The sequence below is a fragment of the Dendrobates tinctorius genome, unplaced genomic scaffold, assembly GCF_039654945.1.
Source record: "Dendrobates tinctorius isolate UK_male_01 unplaced genomic scaffold, ASM3965494v1 ptg000073l, whole genome shotgun sequence".
NCBI lineage: Eukaryota > Metazoa > Chordata > Amphibia > Anura > Dendrobatidae > Dendrobates > Dendrobates tinctorius.
Window position 1 is genome coordinate 18,808,396 of NW_027361741.1, and position 19,528 is coordinate 18,827,923.

The window sequence follows — 19,528 nt, forward strand, 5'->3', positions numbered from 1 at the left end:
CGGGTTCATCCGAACAGTTAAAAAAGTTTGGGTACCAGAACAATACCCGGACCCAGACCCGAACTCGAACACCATTCACTTGAATGGGGGGCCCAAACATCCAGTGTTTGCCATGTTGTTATGTGCATTACAGCACAGCAAACACTGCTTCTGATCAGCGGAAGAATCATTACCACCAGTGAGACAATCGTGGTTCCTGCAGCTGTGATTGGAGGTAGAGAGTTTACCTTCAGTCACTGGCATAGGCTGATGAGACTGCTACTCCCATCAGCCGATGCCTGTTGCCACAAATAACAGTCAGAGCAGGTGGCGGCTGATTGGAGTATTCATCAGCCAGCGCCTACTCCCTAAATAAATAATAAAGCAAAAAAGATGGAGTAGGTTTCCCTGTACTTTTTAATGCTCCAATCAGCCATGCCTGCTCTTGCTGTTATTATCAGCAGCAGACATAGGCTGATGGAAGCAGTAGTCTCATTAGCCGACGCCAGTGATCGGAGGAAAACATTTTACCTCCGATAATAGCTGTGGGCTCACGCTGTCATTTGACAGTGTGGGAACCGCGGCTGTCTGACTGGCAGTAATGATTTTACTGCCAATTAGAAGCAATGTTTGCCACACTGTCATGTGCATGACACCCATTTTTCAGGGGGCCTAACCCAAACAGTATCACAGACTTCTTGGTGAAGTCCGTGTTCGGTGTCCTGGCCCGAACAGTAAGTGTTCAGTAAAGAGGCAAAACTTCACTGTTTAGTTCGCCCAGCTCTAATCTTGATATTATATCTTTGGAAATTCCTAATATTGCCATTCATTTGGCCTGATTTGCCTAAAAGCAGACCAGTGTGCTTTTTTTTTATCATTGTTTGTAATCTCTTTAACATTGTTACTTTTGATATTTCATCAGTAAAACATCAAAGAATGATTTTCTAACTGTCTGATTTCTTAATGTGTATATAAAAGGATTGAGCAAAGGAACCACTACAGTGTTCAAGATGGCCAATTCTTTATTGAAATTAGCCGCATGATCTCGTGATGGCTTCGCATATAAAAATATGCAGCTGCTGTATATTAGTGTGACTACAACAGCATGTGAAGAACAGGTGGACAAAGTCTTTTCTCTTCCATCAGTTGAATCAATTTTCAATACTTCTAGAACTATCTTTATGTAAGAGATGATTGTAATAAGTACAGAAATATATAATGAGCATATACCGACAGCTGATAGTAATTCAATCATCGTTGTATCTGTGCAAGAATTCTCAAGAAGAGGCTGACTATCACAGAAGAAATCATCAATTAAATTATTACAAAAATTCAGTTTACATACTAAAACAAAAGGAAAGGCAATGATGAAAAATGATCCAAGCCACATGCCAGCTATTAGCCGAATACACATCTGTCTGTACATAATTATAGTGTAATGCAGAGGACGGCAAATAGCTAAGTATTGGTCAAAGGACATTACTGCAAAAAGGAGGAATTCTGCAGTTCCAACTAAAAAGTAAATAAAGGACTGAGTGAGGCATAATTCTAAAGAAATGTGAACTCTTTCATGTACAAATCCATTCAACATACCTGGAACCACAGTATTAATAAAGCAGATGTCCATGGCAGCTAAATTACACAGGAAATAATACATAGGAAAATGAAGTCTTTGGTCAGAAAAGACTAAATATAAAATAATAAAATTGCCCTTCAATGTGACAGTGTAACATATTAATATTAGGTAAAATGCAAATATTCTCAAATGTGGAGCCAAATGAAAACCCAAAAGAACAAATTCAGTGACAATAGTGCTGTTCATCAGATTGATACTGGGAAACGGAGAGCAAGAATGACTGGAGCAAGATACTTGCTCAGTTTTGGAGGAGGAATAAAAAGAAGTTATTTATGTAGGGGACAATACACAGTAACACATGTAATAAATCAGCTTGCACAGCTGTACAGAGAGAGTTTCTGAATCAATTTTCTTTATATACTGTAGCTCACCACAAATCAACTTAACAAATACTCACATCCATACAACATAATATGTACCATGGGGCTAATTATAAAAAAAAAATACCTGGCACAAGTTAAAAATAAAGGAAAGGAAGGAGATCACCATGCTTTTCCCTGTTCTGTCTGCCATGCTTTAGCAATCCATTTGCATTTGCTCATACTGTTTGTCTTCGCAGAGTATCTGTGACCAGTGTTCAACTATCTCAGATGACATCAGTATCCATCGATTCAAGTGCCATCCCGTTCCGCCACTCGCCATCCGAACCCGAGGACTATGTCAAGGTTACTGGAGCCAGCTTCCTATCATCTACCCGGAATCTGACCTTCCTCACCAGTGCCAGCTTCACCACTCATACCCTGTGTCCGCCGGTCAGCTCTGTTATGAATGAGTCACCGGAGGAGGAGAAAACAAAAATACAAGCTAAGTCCAGAAAACCGGAGAGGTTGGTAGCTATCGGATTGCAGACCCCTGATCCTATACACCACAACTAACAGTAGCCATGGGGAGTTCCTACGGTGCCCTAGACCCATCGTCACAGCCGGAGAACTACATAAGCCTAAAGAAGGAAAGGGGAAATCTAAACTGCCCCGGAGCAGACCCCAAAGCAATAGACAGCCCCCAACATGTATTGTCGGTGAAAAACAGATGAAAACACAAACACAGACAGAAAAACAGGCTGAGCAAACGATGGGGCCCAACTAACTAGATAGGACATGAGAGAAAAGATGCTGGCTGCAATCCGCAAAAAACCCTACCAAAAATGTCCCAACCGTCTGATAGGGAAAAAGGCCCTGAAGTCGCTAGACTTCAAAATCACTATATCAGCACTCAGGTATATTCTGAAAACAGAGCAAAGAGATCAACTGATCAGAGACAAAAATGGAATTCAGCCAGTCCCAACCAGGACTGGCTGAATACAAACACTAAGGAAACCAGACAAAATCTCATGGAATAATAGCAGGGCAAAAACTTAGCTTTTAGTAGACAGGAACTAAACTGGATGCAAGAGCTCAGAGCAGAATGGATCACCAGCAGCCCTGCAGGGCGTCGGCTGCCTTATATCCACTCAGAAATTCCAGATGTCCAATCACATTCCGCCTGTTCAGATGACAGGTTCTTCCCATCCCAATCAATTTCACTACCTCTCTTCACCAGCAGAGGGAGTTCATCAGACATCAAAGGTGAAGGGGAGAATGAACTCACAACACAGCTCCATCTGGTCTGTTATATCTGTTACCCGTTTGCCACGTGTCTGGGGTCTAACTAGAGGTAGCACCTGTGTCCCCCACGTATTCCACTCTGGTCCTGTTCGAGGGATCTTACTATGGATACCTGGGACTCACTAGTCACACCCCCTTCAGAGCCCCCCGGACTGTGGTCCCAAGGTTCCACTATAAAAATAAAAAATGAATGTGAACTTCACCATCTGTGCCTCTGCTTCCATTTGTTACAGATTGCTATGGCCATAGAACCCGCTGGATCCCAGAGGCCTCTGACTGTGGAGCTTTACCAAAAGGTGACCCGTTTAAGGGATCAACAGGGCAAGATCATGACTTATCTTCGCAGCTTGTCTACCCGCATGGATTCCCTGCTGACTTCGACTGCAACTGACTCATCTACCAGCACCCAGGTACCCGCCTGCAGGGCAAGTAAAAGACCTCACCTGGCAGCTCCCACTCGCTTCCACAGCGACCCCACTCAGTGTCAGAGTTTCATCAATCAATGCACTCTGCACTTTGAAATCCTTGTGTATATGTTTAACATAGTTTTGACATAGTAACATAGTTTTGAAGGCTGAAGGAAGACCTTATGTCCATCTAGTTCAGCCTATTTTTAGTGCAGCTGTTCTGCATTGTTGATCCTGGGGAAGGCAAAAAACCCACAGAGTAGAAGCCAATTTTCTCCATAGGGAAAAAAATTCCTTCCCCTAAGCTGGGTCAACCATCTACCTATAATATTCTGTTATTCGTAATCTTCTATAAAAGCATCCATTCCTTTCTTATATTCATTCAGTGAGCTGGCCATCACCACTTCCTCAGGAAGAGAATTCCAGAGCCTCACTGCTCTTACCATGAAGAACCCTCTTCTATGCTGGTGCAGAAATTGTCTTTCCTCCAAATGAAGAGAATGCCCCCTTGTTCTTGTCACAGTCCTTGGTACAAACAGTTCATTGGAGAGATCTCTGTATTGCCCACTGATATACTTGTACATATATATTAAGTCTCCCCTAAGTCTTCTCTTTTCTAGAGTAAATAGACCTAATTTTGATAACCTTTCTGGGTATTGCAGTGAACCAACTCCATTTATCATTTTAGTAGCCTGCCTTTGAACCCATTCAAGTTCAGTAATGTCTTTCTTGAGCACCGGCATCCAAAATTGCACACAATACTCCAAGTGTGGTCTGACTAGTGATTTGTACAGAGGGAGAATTATGTTTTCATCTCGTGTCCCCAGACCTCTTCTAATGCATCCCATGACTAGTGTTGAGCATTCCGATACCGCAAGTATCGGGTATCGGCCGATACTTGCTGTATCGGAATTCCGATACCGACTTCCGATATTTTTTCAATATCGGAATTCGGCATCGGAATCGGAAGTTCAGTTGATTGACGGCCTGACGTCATCATGATGCGCGGTGTGTGCGCATCATGATGCGCCGTCATTTCGGGCCTTCCGGGGGTCTCTGCCGGCCTGCCGGGGGGCTGTGCCAGCCTGCCGGGGGGCTGTGTGGACTGCCCGGGGTCTGTACCGGCCTGCCGGGGGGCTGTGCCGGCCTGCCGGTGGTCTGTGCACCCTGTGGGGGTCTGTACCGGCCTGCCGGGGGGCTGTGCCGGCCTGCCGGGGGGCTGTGCTGATGTCCGGGGGTCTGTGCAAGCATCGTCCGATGGGACTACAAGTCCCATCGGGCGATGCCTGCTACCATGACAGTGATTGACACATTAGCCAATGATGGGACAGTAGTAGTCCCATCATCCGGCTAATGTGTTAAATGTTAAAAAAAAAAAAAAAAAAAAAAAATACTACATACATACTACATGCATGCTACATACATACTACATGCTACATACATACTACATATATACTACATACATGCTACATACATACTACATGCATGCTACATACATACTACATGCATGCTACATACATACTACATATATACTACATACATACTACATACATGCTACATACATACTACATGCATGCTACATGCATACTACATGCTACATACATACTACATATATACTACATACATACTACATACATGCTACATACATACTACATGCATGCTACATACATACTACATGCTACATACATACTACATGCATGCTACATACATACTACATATATACTACATACATACTACATACATGCTACATACATACTGCATGCTACATACATACTACATACATACTACATACATACTACATGCATGCTACATACATACTACATACATACTACATACATACTACATGCATGCTACATACATACTACATATATATTACATGCATGCTACATACATACTACATGCTACATACATACCACATACATACTACATACATGCTACATATATACTACATATATACTACATGCATGCTACATACATACTACATGCTACATGCATGTTACATACATACTACATACATACTACATGCTACATACATACCACATATATACTACATACATACAATACATTCATACAATACATACATAGACATACAGTACATATAACATAGAGTAACATACTTACCAATACTTGTCACATTGTTCCCCGAAGCCATTGTTTTTTCCGGAATAAATATTAACATAACAAACCACAAAAATACTCACCCACGATCCGAAGCAGTCCACGAGTGTGTCCCACGACGATCTTGGGTAGAGAACTGCAGCATCAGATGATGCTGCCGTTCTCTACGGGCTGCAGGAATCCAATGACGGAAGGTAGGTATCCTTCCGCACTGTATTCCTCCGCCACTTAAAAAAAAAAAAGTCCCTAGTCTCACTTTATGCCATTGCTGTGTGGGAAATTCCCACACAGCAATGGCATAAAGTGAGACTAGGGACTTTTTTTTTTTTTAAGTGGCGGAGGAATACAGTGCGGAAGGATACCTACCTTCCGTCATTGGATTCCTGCAGCCCGTAGAGAACGGCAGCAACAGCTGATGCTGCAGTTCTCTACCCAAGATCGTCGTGGGACACACTCGTGGACTGCTTCGGATCGTGGGTGAGTATTTTTGTGGTTTGCTATGTTAATATTTATTCCGGAAAAGACAATGGCTTCGGGGAACAATGTGACAAGTATTGGTAAGTATGTTACTCTATGTTATATGTACTGTATGTCTATGTATGTATTGTATGAATGTATTGTATGTATGTAGTATATATGTGGTATGTATGTAGCATGTAGTATGTATGTAGTATGTATGTAGCATGCATGTAGCATGCAGTATGTATGTAGCATGCATGTAGTATATATGTAGTATGTATGTGGTATGTATGTAGCATGTAGTATGTATGTAGCATGCATGTAGTATGTATGTAGCATGCATATAGTATATATGTAGTATGTATGTAGCATGTAGTATGTAGCATGCATGTAGTATATATGTGTTATGTATGTGCTATGTATGTAGCATGCATGTAGTATATATGTAGTATGTATGTGGTATGTATGTAGCATGTAGTATGTATGTAGCATGCATGTAGTATGTATGTAGCATGCATGTAGTATATAAGTAGTATGTATGTAGCATGTAGTATGTAGCATGCATGTAGTATATATGTGTTATGTATGTGGTATGTATGTAGCATGCATGTAGCATGCATGTAGTATGTATGTAGTATGTATGTAGTATGTATGTAGTATGTAGTATGTATGTAGTATGTATGTAGCATGCATGTAGTATATATGTGTTATGTATGTAGCATGTAGCATGCATGTAGTATGTATGTAGTATATATGTGGTATGTATGTAGCATGCATGTAGTATATATGTAGTATGTATGTTGCATGTAGTATTTATGTAGTATGAATGTAGCATGTATGTAGTATGTAGTATGAATGTAGCATGTATGTAGTATGCATGTTGTATGTATGTAGCATGTAATTTTTTTTTTTTTTTTTACATTTAACACATTAGCCGGATGATGGGACTACTACTGTCCCATCATTGGCTAATGTGTCAATCACTGTCATGGTAGCAGGCATCGCCCGATGGGACTTGTAGTCCCATCGGACGATGCCTGCACAGACCCCCGGAGCCTGCACAGACCACCGGCAGGCCGGCACAGCCCCCCGGAGCCTGCACAGCCCCCCGGCAGGCCGGCACAGCCCCCCGGCAGGCCGGCACAGCCCCCCGGAGCCTGCACAGCCCCCCGGCAGGCCGGCACAGCCCCCCGGCAGGCCGGCACAGCCCCCCGGAGCCTGCACAGACCACCGGCAGGCCGGCACAGACCACCGGAGCCTGCACAGACCCCCTGGCAGGCCGGCACAGCCCCCCGAAAGGCCCGTACAGACCCCAGAGAGGCTGTACAAGGGCAGGAAAGGGTTTTTCTTATTCCGATACCGGAAGTCCCATAGACTTGAATGGGACTTCCGGTATCGGAATCGGCGATACCGATACTTTTTTTAAAGATCGGCCGATACCATCCGATACGATACTTTGAAGTATCGGACGGTATCGCTCAACTCTACCCATGACCCTATTTGCTTTGGTGGCAGCTGCCTGACACTGGGCACTCCAATTTAGCTTCTTATTGACTAAGATGACTAAGTCTTTTTCCATGTCTGATTTCCCCAGCAGTTTCCCATTTAGTAAGTAATTATAGCATCTGTTTCTCCTTCCCATGTGCATAACCTTACACTTATCTGTGTTAAACCTCATTTGCCATTTTTCAGCCCAATTCTCCAATTTACTCAAATCTGTCTGTAGTTGCAAACTGTCCTCCTTTGTATTAACTACCTTGCATAGTTTTGTATCATCTGCAAATACTGATATTTTACTGTGTAAGCCATCCACTAGATCATTAATAAATATATTAAATAGTAGGGGACCCAATACAGAACCCTGTGGTACCCCACTAGTAACCCTGGCCCAATCTGAGTATGCACCATTAATAACCACTCTTTGTTTTCTATCACTAAGCCAGCTACCTACCCGTCTACACACATTTTCCCCTAGCCCAAGCTTTCTCATCTTACTTACCAATCTTTTATGTGGGACAGTGTCAAATGCTTTAGAGAAGTCAAGATAAATGACATCCAATGATTCTTCTTGGTCTATTTGAGAGCTTACATCCACATAGAAGCTGATCAGGTTAGTTTGACAGGAGCGATCCTTCATAAATCCATGTTGATATGAAGTTAAACATTTATTAACATTGAGATATTCCATAATGGTTTCCCTTAGAAACCCTTCAAAAATTTTACCCACAACAGATGTTAAGCTTACTGGCCTATAGTTTCCAGGTTCCCTTTTACACCCCTTTTTGAATATTGGTACCACATTTGCTTGCCGCCAATCAAAAGGAACAGACCCTGTTTCTATAGAGTCTTTAAATATAAGGAATAGAGGCCTGTCTATCACATTACTTAACTCCCTTAATACCCGAGGGTGAATGCCATCAGGGCCTGGTGATTTATCAATTTTAATCTTACTAAGGAGGTTCTGCACTTCTTCTGACTAAGCCAAGGTCTGCTTCTTAATGTCACACTTTGCTGGAGAGGCCCTCGCCTAGCTGAACCCTCTATGGGAGAGAGTGGATCCTCTGGTTAATGATCTTGAATCTTCGTAGAAGCTTTTCGCAGGAGCTTAGATGAACCTGGTTGTGCCTTGTTGACAGCTTCAGCTTTGCTCTGCCTATGTCAAGGAACTTTCAAGGTAGCTCAGTATGCTGTTCCGTTCCGTACACTCTCATCCGAGTTATCCTGGAACAACAAGGCCTTGGTGGCTACCTTCTGGGAGGTGACTATTGGGAAGATTCAAGGATGAGCTGGTGGGACGGGACAGGCCTACCACCTTGGATGATCTGATATACTTGGCAACCCAGATTGACCTGCATTTTCCGGAACGTTTCAAGGAGATCAAACGAGACCAAAGGCCCTACCACCTGGGCTCTAGTTCTCCTAAAATGGCTATCTCGCCTCCCTCCCCTGAGGCCATGGAGTTTAATCAAGTAAGTTTGGCCAGGAGGCGTGTCGCAAAGAGGGAAGTTGCCTCTTCTGTGGTAGCCATGAGTACCTGATTCATACCTTCCTAAAGAGGCCAGAAAACTCCAGTGCCTACGTTCGATAGGAGAGACCACCCTAGATAGAGAACATTCCTCTCCCTCATTGCAGATCTCGGTCTCTGTGTCGTTCGGAGCAAGAACTGCATGCAGGTGTAACAGGACTGGGTGTAACATTTGGGTAGTTGAGTTAAAATTCCCTAGCAACACCCAGGCCTGATTACTGCCACACCTGTTCACAATCAAGAATTAATTTTAAATATGATCTGCCTGACAAAGAGATGTAGACCGAAAGATCCTCAAAAGCTAGACATAATGCAGCGATCCAAAAAAATTCTGAAACATATGAGAAACAAAGTAATTGAGATCTACCAGTCTGGAAAAAGTTATAAAGCCATTTATTTATTTTTGGGAGTTCAGTGAATCACAGTGAAAGTCATTATCCACAAAAAGTGAAAACATGGAACAGTATTGAACCGTCCCAGAAGCGGCCGGATGACCAAAATTACCCCAAGAGCACAGTGACAACTCATCCAAGAGGTCACAAAAGACCCCACAACAACATCTAAATAACTGCAGGCTTCACTTGCCTCAGTTAAAATCAGTTTTCATGACTACATCACAAGAATGAGACTGGGCAAAAATGGAATACATGGCAGAGTTCCAAGACGAAAACAACTGCTGTGCAATAAGAACATGAAGGCTCTTCTCAGTTTTGCCAGAAAACATCTTTATGGTCACCAAGACTTTTGGGAGAATAGTCTGTGGACTGACAAGATAAAAGTTGAACTATTTGGAAAGTATATGTCCCATTCCATCTGGCATAGAAGTAACATAGCATTTCAGAAAATAAACATCTTACCAACAGTAAAATATGGTGATAGTAGTGCAATGTTTTGGGGCTGTTTTGCTGCTTCAGGTCCTGAAAGACTTGCTGTGGTAAATGGAACCATGAATTCTGCTGGCAACTAAAAAATCCTGAATGAGAAAGTCTGGCCATCTGTTCGTGACCTCAAGCTAATGCGCCCTTGTGTTATGCAGCAGGACATGATCCAAAATACACCAGCACAGCACCTCTGAATGACTTAAGAAAAACAAAATTAAGACTTTGGAATGGCCTAGTCAAAGTCCTGACCTTACTCAGATTGAGATGCTGTGGCTGTTCATGCTCGGAAAACCTCCAATATGGCTGAATTACAACAAGTCTGCAAGAGTGAGTGGGCCAAAATTCCAACAGAGCATTGAAAAAGACTCATTGCCAGTTATCGCAAACCTTTGATTGCTGTTGCTGCTGCTGCTAAGGCGGCCTAACCAGTTATTATGCTTAAGGGGCAATTCTTTTTCACACAGAGACCTTCAATTAAAAAATACATTTTGTGTTTACTTGTGTTATGGTTATGTAATGCTTAATTTTTTTGTAATCTGAAACATTTATGTGTTGTAAATATGCAAAATAATAGGAAATCAGGAAGAGGACAAATGCTTTTTCGTTCAACAGTATCTCAATTCTTCTTTTTCTGACACAGCTTATTTTCTTAGTTTTTTTTTACAAAATGACAAGTGATGAGCGAATTTGTTCGGAAAACGATTAACAAACTGAAATTCAGCGTGGATATGGCACATTCAGATTTGTGATCGGAAACCCAAGCAAAATTTTAAAAAATTGGTAAAAATCGATAAGATTCGGTAAAAGTGGGAGAAAATATTTGCTTTGCCAAAAAAATATTTTCAGCATTTTACCAATGACAATGATGGTGTATCTTGAGCATTTAGCACATGTTTGATGAGGGGAGGGGTATTCCGAGCCTAGAGTCATGGCGTTCTTGTAAGCACAGCAGTTATTTTGTTCCCTAACGTTATGTGTGCACATTGCAGCTAGCCAATCAGGGCACAGGAAACATCCACAATGTCCTGACATAACGGCTTGTGTCAATGGCTGCTGAAATCACATGTCCCTTTCTATATACATAGCAGACATCTTGTTTTAGTGCCATTACACTGTAACAGTGCTGAGAGGCTGCTCCTCATGCTGCCACTGTTTAACAGCAAGATTTTAGCTACTTAGTTAGGCGGTTGTATATCAGTCAGATAGTGTAGCTAGATAGTGTCCATTGTAGCTGTAAAATTTACCTTCCGGATTTATTTGGGGGGTGGCATTACTTAGATTCACAGACAAAGTCAGCAAGGCACGAGTCCTACAAATGTGTTATGTACTGCTTCTATTGTACTCCAAGCACAAGTATAGCATTAAGTAATATCTTTTCAATAGCTAAATATGGAAAAACGTGCTTTTAGGTGTCGAGTTTCCCCACTGCACAGGGGGAATCTCAAGCCATGTCCTCTGTGGCTTGTGGTCTCCCATTCTTCTGCGGCCGTAGACGTTCCTGCTCAACAGAGACGTCGGTCCCAGCGTCTTGCCCAGGATAATGCTATGTGTCTGGTTGCTGTTGCCATTCCAGGCCCATCTATAGCATCATGCGTTACTCAGCGGTGAGTAGACGCTCCTGGGACTAAGTCCTGCATTTCTCCATCTGAGCATGCCCATGAGATGACCGCTCATTGGTGGTCGGAGGTCACATGCTCAGGTCCTCAAGCAGCTCGGATAGGACCATCAGGAAGGTCCCGGAAGGCTGCGCCTATAAAAGGATCGCACGGCCGCACGGCCATGCGCTAGTAAAAACCATATGGAGTGAGTGTTGTATGCATGTATGAATGTCTCTGGTGAGTGACGCATTATGAAACCCCTACTCTTGGTACGCATGTGTTGTGCAGCCTTGCCTGTTAGCGCCCAGGCTGAGGTGTAGGTAGGAGGCGGAGTCTGAGACTGGCATCAGCGCAAAATGGTGGCTTGTCTGTACACCACGGTGCACATGGTCAGCACTCCACAGTAGCCAGTGTCATTTAGCGGCATCCACAGGTGCGACACTGCATGCTTAGTAGGTCTAGAGGGACTCTGACCCCGCATCCTTGGGGCAGGGTTCTGTGACCATATACTGAGCACTCACTTTGCCAAGCTCTGTGAGTTTTAACAGGCTCCAGCATTTATGTTCCACAGTAGTGCGGCTCTGTGAAGTAACAGAGTTCGCCTCTGTACACACCGGGTAACATTAACCTGCATGTGTTCCTCTCTTATACTGCCATATAGATTCCGCAATTACTGAGCAGCAATTCACTACCTCTGCACGGTGGACCCCGGGCTGCGAACGCACCTTATTCCCATCTTTATTATTTGGTGCGTTCCACCAGCCCTAACACCTGCTGTATCCCACGTTGTCATTAAGGCTACTTTCACACATCAGTTTTTTGCCGTCAGGCAGGATCGGGCTATTTTTAGAAAAAACGGATCCGGCATAAATTTTGGAGAACTGTAGAAACGGATCCGTTTTTTTGCTGGATCCATCTAGCAGGTTATATCTGTTCCTGGGGGCTGGCTAATTGGATCTGAGCATGCGCAGACTTAAAAAAACCGGATCCGGTGGCTGGATCCGTCTTTTTCTGGATCCGGCGCATTCCGGCGCCCATAGACTTTCATTGTAGCAAAAAGCTGGAAGCGCCGGATCCGGCGCTTCCGGCTTTTTCGCCGGAGACAAAAAACGTTACAGTAGCCGTTTTTTCCAGACGCCGGAATGAGACAAGTTGCCGGATCCGGCAAAAAACGGATGAAACGCAATGCCATCCGGCACGATCCGGCGCTAATGCAAGTCAATGGGGAAAAATTGGATCCGGCATTGCATTTTGCCGGATCCGGTTTTACAAAAAAAAGCCAGATCGCGCCTGAAGGCAAAAAACTGATGTGTGAAAGAGGCCTTAGTGCTGTGATAATATGAAAACTGTCTGCAGACCTAAGGCATATTAAAAAAGGTATAATTTTTTCTGTTGCCAAATGCTTAAGAGCCTGCCATATCCCACGTTGTCATAGTTATAGTGGTGATAAGAACCTGTCTGCAGACCTAACGCGCATAAACAAAATTCTAATTTTTCCTGTTGCTGAATGTGATACAGCCTGCAATATCCCACATTGCCATGTTGTGGTGGTGATATTAATCTGTCTGCAGACCTAACGCATATTAAATTTTTTTTAAAATATTTTCTTTTGCTAAATGAGATACAGCCCACCGTATCCCACATTGTCATGTTGTGGTAGTGTTATGAACCTCTCTGCAGACCTAACATGTACTAAAATATTTCTTTTTTTCTGTTGATAAATGTGATACAGCCCGCTATATCCAACCTTTCATTTAGTGGCGTTGAAATTATTATGTATACAGAGTTGTTGCACATTAATTTACTTTTTTTTTTTTTACAAACGTGAAACAGCAGCCGAGATCTGAGTTTGAAATTGTTTTAAGCCTATCTACTATGTTATGTGGTTCTTTGGCATCCAATTTTTCACAGGCATCTTTTATACCTAGCTTGAGACATGCATCTGTTACACCTATCTTCTGATGAGCATCAAACGTTCTCTGGTAATTGGTGTTGGGTAGATGAGTAACAATTGTAAGCTGGATCGTGGATCTTGTACTTCCCATAGCCGGCCTGTTATTTATCCTGTTGTACATTCCCATTCCCGCTCAAAAAATTCTTCTGTTACTAACGTCATACAGTAGGGGACATGGCACTTTTGAATTGTTTGGAGCATCCACTAAATCTTATAAAGGCCTTATTGAAAGGCCCCAAAAAATCTTCTGTTACTAACGTCATACAGCAGGGGACATATCACTTTTAAATTGTTTGGAGCATCTACTCAATCTTATACATGCCTTATCGACAGGCCCCCCCACAAATTCTTCTGTTACTAGCGTTATATAGCAGGGAACATGTCACTTTTAAATAGTTTGAAAGCTATCTTTTGGATTATGTGCATCCCTGGCATCCAATTTCTCAAAGGCATGTTTTATACCTAGCTTGAGACACGCATCTGTTACACCTATCTTCTGGCAAGTATGAAATGCTCTCTGGCAATTGGTGTTGGGTAGACGAGTAATAGTTGTAGGCTGGATCCTGGATCTTGTACTTCCCATAGCCACTCTGTTATTGATCCTGTTGTACATTCCCATTACAGCCCAAAAAAATTCTTATGTTACTAATGCCATACAGTAGGGGACATGGCACTTTTGAATTGTTTGGAGCATCCACTAAATCTTATAATGGCCTTATTGACAGGCCCCAAAAAATGTTCTGTTACTAACGTCATACAGCAGGGGACATATCACTTTTAAATTGTTTGGAGCATCTACTCAATCTTATACAGGCCTTATCGACAGGTCCCCCCAAAAAATTCTTCTGTTACTAGCGTTATATAGCAGGGAACATGTCACTTTTAAATAGTTTGAAAGCTATCTTTTGGATTATGTGCATCCCTGGCATCCAATTTCTCAAAGGCATGTTTTATACCTAGCTTGAGACACGCATCTGTTACACCTATCTTCTGACGAGTATCAAATGCTCTCTGGTAATTGGTGTTGGGTAGATGAGTAATAGTTGTAGGCTGGATCCTGGATCTTGTACTTCCCATAGCCACTCTGTTATTGATCCTGTTGTACATTCCCATTACAGCCCAAAAAAATTCTTATGTTACTAATGCCATACAGTAGGGGACATGGCACTTTTGAATTGTTTGGAGCATCCACTAAATCTTATAATGGCCTTATTGACAGGCCCCAAAAAATGTTCTGATACTAACGTCATACAGCAGGGGACATATGACTTTTAAATTGTTTGGAGCATCTACTCAATCTTATACAGGCCTTATTGACAGGTCCCCCCAAAAAATTCTTCTGTTACTAGCGTTATATAGCAGGGAACATGTCACTTTTAAATAGTTTGAAGGCTATCTTTCGGATTATGTGCATCCCTGGCATCCAATTTCTCAAAGGCATGTTTTATACCTAGCTTGAGACATGCATCTGTTACACCTATCTTCTGACGAGCATCAAATGCTCTCTGGTAATTGGTGTTGGGGAGATGAGTAATAGTTGTAGGCTGGATCCTGGATCTTGTACTTCCCATAGCCACTTTGTTATTGATCCTGTTGTACATTCCCATTCCAGCCCAAAAAAATTATTCTGCTAATAACATCATACAGTAGGGGACAAGTCACTTTTGAATTGTTTGGAGCATCTACTTAATCTAATACAGGTCTTATCGACAGGCCCATAAAAATTATTCCATTACTAAAGTCATACAGTAGGTGAGATCTCAGTTTTAAATTGTTTGAAGCACATCTTCTTTTTCATACAGGCTTCCTCCACACAGAATTATTTTTTTCTGTGACTAACTTGATTCAGCATGCCATATCTAATCTTCTCATTAATGCCACTGAAATTCAGCTGTGCAAGGGTGGTGCAGGGTAAGAAATCTAATTTTTAGTTGCTAATGCTGTGCTCATAGCACACTATTTGAGAAACATCACTGGGAAAAAGCGAGGTCGTAGTGGAAGGTTGATTAGGCTTGGTATTTGAGGTCTAAACGGGGTAGGTGGTGAAATTGATGTCACTTTATTGGTGTCTGTCACTAATTTGTGGAAATGTGTACACTCTTAGTTGGGTGTCCATTTGCTGGGTTAGCTGTAATGGACGATGCGTCAGTCCCTATTATACTATTTCTGCTCTCTTGAAATTGATACCACTTTGTTGTTTCCAACTAATTTTTGGAGATGTGTGCACTCATGGTTGGGTGTGCACCTGTTGGGTTGGCAGTAGTGGAAGAGATGTCGCTCCCCATTATACTATTTTTACATTGCTGAAGTTGATGCCACTTTGGTGGTGTCATTTTTCTAGTAGTCTGATAAAAAATTGACATTAGCTATTTCTTTGCCATTTATTTTGCAAATAAATAAATGGCATCAGCCATTTCACTTCCTTCTAAAGGGCAAAAAAATCTAAGTAAAAAGTGTACTCTGCAGCAGCTTTTTACTAGTAGTGTGTGTAAAAAAGTAGACTCTCCAACTGTTTTTTTGTGAGTGGTGTATAAAAAAAGTCTAATTTGCAGCCCTCTCTTTAACATTTATGGGCGCTATTGTATCAAAATGTCTGCTTCTGGGGGCGGGGCCTGAGCTCAGGATGATGATAGAAGTCTGAGCTGTGAGCTCCCTTATGAATAACCACAAAAGTGACTACAACGCAAATTAACAGCAGCTAATTTATTAATATTTCTTACTAAAATCTATTATTGGCTACCCAAGACTTCATTTCTACTCATTTCACAAGATTTGGTGCCTCAGTTTCCCTGTCCGACTAGTCTGTGACAAGCGACGGCTGCGGCCGCCATAATAGCGGGAACCGCTGATTCATAATTGCTAAAGAGTCCGGGAGTCCCTTCACTTAACTGTTACACCGCTGAAATTGCTCCGGGACTGCTCTCTATTGAAGTCGGAGGGACGGAAGAATCACTGTATAACGTCGCTTAGAGGAGCTGTGAAGACCGTGAGGTCTGTCACTGTAGTGAAGCTGAGTCTCAGTGCTGAGGTAATTCAAGCGCAGGAAACAGCTGTGAGGTGGTGCCATTGCTGTGCGGTGAAGGCAGGGCTGACAGGCTGAGGAGAATAGGCGTGAAGAAGGCACCGGACATCATAGCTGGAGCACAGACAAAGATAAGAGGCGCAGAGAGACGGCTGGAGAACAGAGCGGTGTTATCGGTAAGCTGCTGAAGACTACAGGGCGTCCATTAATCCTGCAGGAAGAGCCGACGGAGAAGAGAGAGCAGCTGGATGAGGTGAGGACCAGGCGATGCCACAGGATACCGAGGACTTACAGCGGTGAGGTGACAAGACATTCCTGTGAGTGGGAGAAGCAAAAGACGCTATTCTAACCTAATACAAAAGCCCTGCTGGGGCTGTGGTCAGCAAAGGAGCTTTAATCTCTTTGCTATAATAGTTCAGTTCTGCTGCCAATTATTATATTTTGGAGAAGGTGACTGTGCATTTGGTGGATTAGGCCGAGTGTGTGGAACTTAGCAGAGGAGATATTTGTGTGTGCGGATTTCTTTTTCTGAGACGTACTTACTTTTTCAGGCAGCACATAACTGCACATTCTTTTTGGCTGCTGCAGTACTATAGGTGTACATTTTTTTTTTTTATTAGTGGACCTGATACTGTTTTCAAGCTTCATATGATCCTACTTGTCTTTTGACTTTATAAGGTAGAGAATCTTCTACAGACGGGGGTGCGGACAACTCTGCCTCTTGCAAGCTACAGCAACGGAGCTTGGTTTCAAGTTTTGATTAACAATCCTTACTATATCAAAGGATATAACAGTGAACTATAGATAGTTCCTTCGTGGTAAAGTGGATTACTTTCATTTATCCCTGTTTTACTTTTATATTTGAGGAGCATTATTTTCTGTCTTATATACTATTAATTCTATAGGGTATAGAACGCTAACTTAGAATACTGAAGATATACTGTTTGCTACTAACACTTATATTGTAATTTACTCATTCATGGGTGAACATTCAATGCTTAATGCTTGAGAGGTTATTTCATTCTTACATAATAGTCCTGCTGGATTGAGGGACATTAGTTTTAAATCTCAAGTCATCATATTGCCGAAGGGTGAGGTGATCTGCAGGGTGTCTAAAGAGCCAACTGACAGCTGCTGATTATTAGATATCAATCTACTGTAGTTTTCTCTGTATAGATTTCGGAGATCTGGGTTGGGATTGTTCCATACTATATTTTGTTCAGATGGCGTTCAGCAATATAAAATATAATGGACAACCTCGGAGAAATCAAACCGCTTGGGATGTTCCCAAATCCAGACGGTTTCATGACTCACCCAATTTAAGTAGTCCGACTAAATCCAGATCTCCCATTAGGAATAAAACGGATGACAAAAAAAAATCTTCAGTAAAATCCACAACTACCTGCCATGGTAAAATGTCACGTGGACAGGTGTCTCAGTGGGATTTGTCTCCTGAGTTTCATGATGTTGCGCATACGTCTAATGGGTCCACTGATTGGGGTGCTGAACCGGCGGCAAATCAAATACATGAAGACAAAATGGATATGTCTCTATCCAACAAATGTAAAAATTAGGAGAGGGGGACAAGAATAGAGATGCCTCTGCCTTAGACTTAGAGTGCATCAGGAGATTCCTCTTTTACTGACAGTCCAAATAAGCCTCTCCAAAAAAAAGGTTGCTCTGTGATATCGCGTTCTGTGACCCCTACACTAGACACGATTAACTATCAAAACTTTTTTACATCAGATAAGCAAATATCTGAAGGGATTCTTGCTATCTTTTGTAAAGCATTAAGGGACTCAATAGTGCAGGGTTTCGAATCGCAAAAAGCCCTTCTGCAGGAAGTTAGTGACAATTTCACTCACAGGTTCGAGGTTAATGAAAGAAAATTTCAGAGTTGGAAACCAAGACAGAGATTCTCATTAAACAGAACTTAGACTTGAGGGATAAAGTTAAGTATTTGAAAACTAAAGTGACGGACCTGGAAGATAGGAGCCGTCAAACAATCTTAAACTTAGAGGGGTCCCGGAGAACGTTTCACAAGATGGTCTTTCAGATTATGCTAAATCTCTCTTTAAAAAGGCTATCCCCTCTTTATTGGACACTCAACTGACAATAGATAGAATTAACAGGCTTCCTCGTCAGAAAGATATCTCACCAGACAAACCTAGGGACACCATTTTACGATTGCTATTTTTTGAAACAAAAGAAAAAATTCTAAAATACTTAAGAGAAAGGCATACTTTCCCGGTACCTTATGACAGAATCAAAGTCTATTCTGATTTTTCAAAAAACACAATAGACGCCAGAAAATCGTTCAGGGAAATCACCTCTAAGTTGAGGGACATGGAAATTGTCTACAGGTGGGGGTTTCGCACCAAACTCATAGTCTGGCACAAGGGTAAGAATGTTCCATTGTTATCTGTGGAGGAAGGGAGGGACTTTCTCGCCTTTCTATAAAGAGACATAAAAGATAAGGGTTGACCTGTTTCTTTGCAGTTCAATTGAGGTTTCTTTCGACATTTTATCTCTTATTGTTACTGCGCTATTGATTTTTATGGTTCAACAGTGGTTGGTCATGTGGGACCTTAGCCATTCTTTTTTTTACTCCCGACTTCAGGAGATAGCCACTACAGGTGGTTTCCTCCAGGGGATCTCCGTTTAGTTGTATTTACTTTTTTCTTTTGTTTCTTCTGTTTAGTTTAGTTCTTTCTTTACATTTCCAGACTTTTTAGAGAGTTGCTTTCTGGAGTGAGTATTAATGGATATTAACATCCTTTCATATAACGTTAGAGGTCTTAACAGTCCCTATAAGAGGTATATTACATGGAAGGAGATCAGGATG

General features: G+C 42.2%; 1 protein-coding gene across 1 annotated transcript; it reads right to left on the minus strand.

The window, feature by feature from the left end:
* Positions 1-880: 880 nt before the first annotated feature.
* Positions 881-1,606, minus strand: LOC141096288 (olfactory receptor 6M1-like). The gene has a single exon (XM_073582829.1). It carries the CDS (start codon positions 1,604-1,606, stop codon positions 881-883), a length of 726 nt encoding a protein of 241 aa, XP_073438930.1.
* Between the last annotated feature and the right edge of the window lie 17,922 nt (positions 1,607-19,528).